The sequence below is a fragment of the Orycteropus afer genome, unplaced genomic scaffold (genome assembly GCF_000298275.1).
Source record: "Orycteropus afer afer isolate SDZICR_OR568_19922 unplaced genomic scaffold, OryAfe1.0 scaffold00008, whole genome shotgun sequence".
Taxonomy (NCBI): domain Eukaryota; kingdom Metazoa; phylum Chordata; class Mammalia; order Tubulidentata; family Orycteropodidae; genus Orycteropus; species Orycteropus afer.
The window spans coordinates 19188547-19191001 of record NW_006921595.1 but is presented as its reverse complement, the minus strand read 5'-3'; the positions used below and the strand labels follow the sequence as shown (position 1 = coordinate 19191001).

Sequence of the window (2455 nt, the reverse complement as noted above, 5' to 3'; positions counted from 1 at the left end):
TTATGCTTGGTAGTCTATTTATGCCATGTATTAGGGCCCTTAAATTTGACCCTAAATTTTCCTTGATGAACTGTATAGTTCTAGGTTTCACATTTAAGTCCTTGATCCATCTGGAGTTCGTTTTTGTGTGTGGTGTGAGGTACAGATCTTGTTTCATTTTTCTACAAATGGATCTCCAGTTTTGCCAGCACCATTTATTAAACAAACATTCTCTTCCCCATTTAATGGATTTTGGGCCTTTGTCAAAGATTAGCTGGCTGTAGGTGGGACCTGTAGTTCTTTTATCAATGATAGTTGGATCTGAATTGTGGCTGACCTACTTGGAAGAGGCATACAATTGACTTAAATGTTTTAAGTGTTTTAAAGTCAACATATTTAACTCAATTATATAACTTTTCTGATTCCTGTAGGCAATGGTCATGTTCAAAATATGGAGCAGCTAATTTGACACAGACACTGCCTGCTCACAATGGACACTAGTCATAAATAACTGGTATAACCGACCAGGTGGATATCTACCCTGTCAACTTTTCTGTTTATACAGCTCTTTTAGAAACAACATTTTTATCTAGTAGCAGTTGTGCTAAGTATTTTTTTGTACATTATCTGGTTTAATTTTTAACAAATTTAAGCATTATCTTCTGGAATTCTTTCTTAATTCTTCAAGTCTTTCTCCAGTCATTTGATTAAACGCTTGTTTTATGTCCCCTCACACTTCTCCTGCCTTGTTTATTTTAGGAATGAGGTAACTGAAATGTAGATTACTACGACTTAAAAACCACTCATTCTCACTTCTTGATGTTTGGATCTGGCACCATTGCTGCAGTTGATGAATTAATTTACTCACCATTTCTCATATTTTACCATGTAGATTTGCATTCTTGCTAAGCTAGGTTTAATAGCCCTGCAATTGTATTACTAGCTTCACTTTTAAGGATAAAATATATCTTATGAGTCTACTTAAAAAGTAAAATGTTCATAATTGCACAAATTTAGTGGTTAGAGGTTCTCTGTTATAACACCTTTCTCTGTCAAGATGTACTTTTTATCCTAAATTGACTTGAGTTTTGTATGTGATCCAGTAGAATAAGTATTATAAACAATGTTGATACCAGTGAGTAATTGCAGTAATCTCTTGAGAAAGAGAAATATGGAAGACTGATGGCAAATTGTTGAGTGAAAACAAGCATATGTTCTATTTACCAAAACTGATATGTAAAAAAAACCCTTTATCTCATTGTAAAGACATCTCTTGCATGTCAGATTTTGACACAAGTAGGAATCATTTGCTTAAAATGTATTATTCAAAGTATGATTTTTAAAATAATTTTGTTTTCCACAACAATGTGCTAATTTCTTTTTCCTCCTCCCCTTTCTTTATTTCTGGTTCTCCAGTGGATGTCAAGTCAGAGGTTCCTGTGGGCCTGGAGCCCATCTCACCTTTAGATCTAAGGACAGACCTCAGGATGATGATGCCCGTCATGGACCCTGTTGTCCGCGAGAAGCAACTGCAGCAAGAGTTACTCCTCATCCAGCAACAGCAACAAATACAGAAGCAGCTGTTGATAGCAGAGTTTCAGAAACAGCATGAGAACTTAACACGACAGCACCAGGCTCAGCTTCAAGAGCACATCAAGGTAGCAAATGTTTCTTTTGTCTCTGATCTTATGAAGGTGATCTGCAGTATGACATGAGCATAAGAACGAGTGCTGGGGGAAGTTTTGCTCTGATTAAGACAGGAATGTGCGGATCAAAGGATATTGTGATTGTACTAGTCAGTAATAGTAAAGTAAGTAGTAAGAATGCCAGCCAAAGTTCTACTTTATTGGAGAGTTCTGTCCCACTCTTGCATCCTTTAGCTTTATAGCATCAATAGGAACTTGCTCACTTACTGCCGTCGAGTCAATCTCAACTCATAGTGACCCCTCCTTGGGTTTCCAAGACAGTACCACTACGGAAGTAGATTGCCCAACCTTCCTTCCGAGGAGTGGCTGGTGGGTTTGAACTGCCAGCCTTTTAGTTAGCAGTCAAATGCCTTAGACACTAGGGAATAGTCACTTCTCACCCACCTTTATAAATTCTCTTCTTCTATCTGATTTTATTCATTTTCCTCATTTACTCTCCCCTCAAGAAAATATGAGCTTGGGAAGATCTATTTTATATTGCTAAAGAATATTCATATACTATTAACCCAGAAATAATAAATTAGTAACTTTATGTGAATAAATACTTTTTTTTTTTTTTTTTGGTCGTCTTTTTAATCAGTAACAGGACTTCAAACCAGTTTGGAACAGTTCAGTCATGGCCAACAGAAACAAGGCAGTGTATGCGTTGCATAGAAATCAAATCTCTTGCATGTCAGATTTTGACACAAGTAGGAAACAGGGAGTGGTGCCCCATTCAAAAACGGTGCCCTGTGAAGAGCAACATACATTTAAATTATGTCTGGCTCTTC

At 36.8% G+C, this 2455-nt stretch overlaps 1 protein-coding gene across 1 annotated transcript in view; it reads left to right on the top strand.

Annotated features, from left to right (window-relative positions):
* The window catches only part of HDAC9 (histone deacetylase 9), a 582041-nt gene that overhangs the window by 8968 nt on the left and 570618 nt on the right, over positions 1–2455 (top strand). The window contains exon 3 of the mRNA XM_007946059.2: positions 1396–1637. Coding sequence (XP_007944250.2) covers positions 1396–1637 — 242 coding nt within the window. The remainder of the gene's footprint in view (positions 1–1395; positions 1638–2455) is intronic.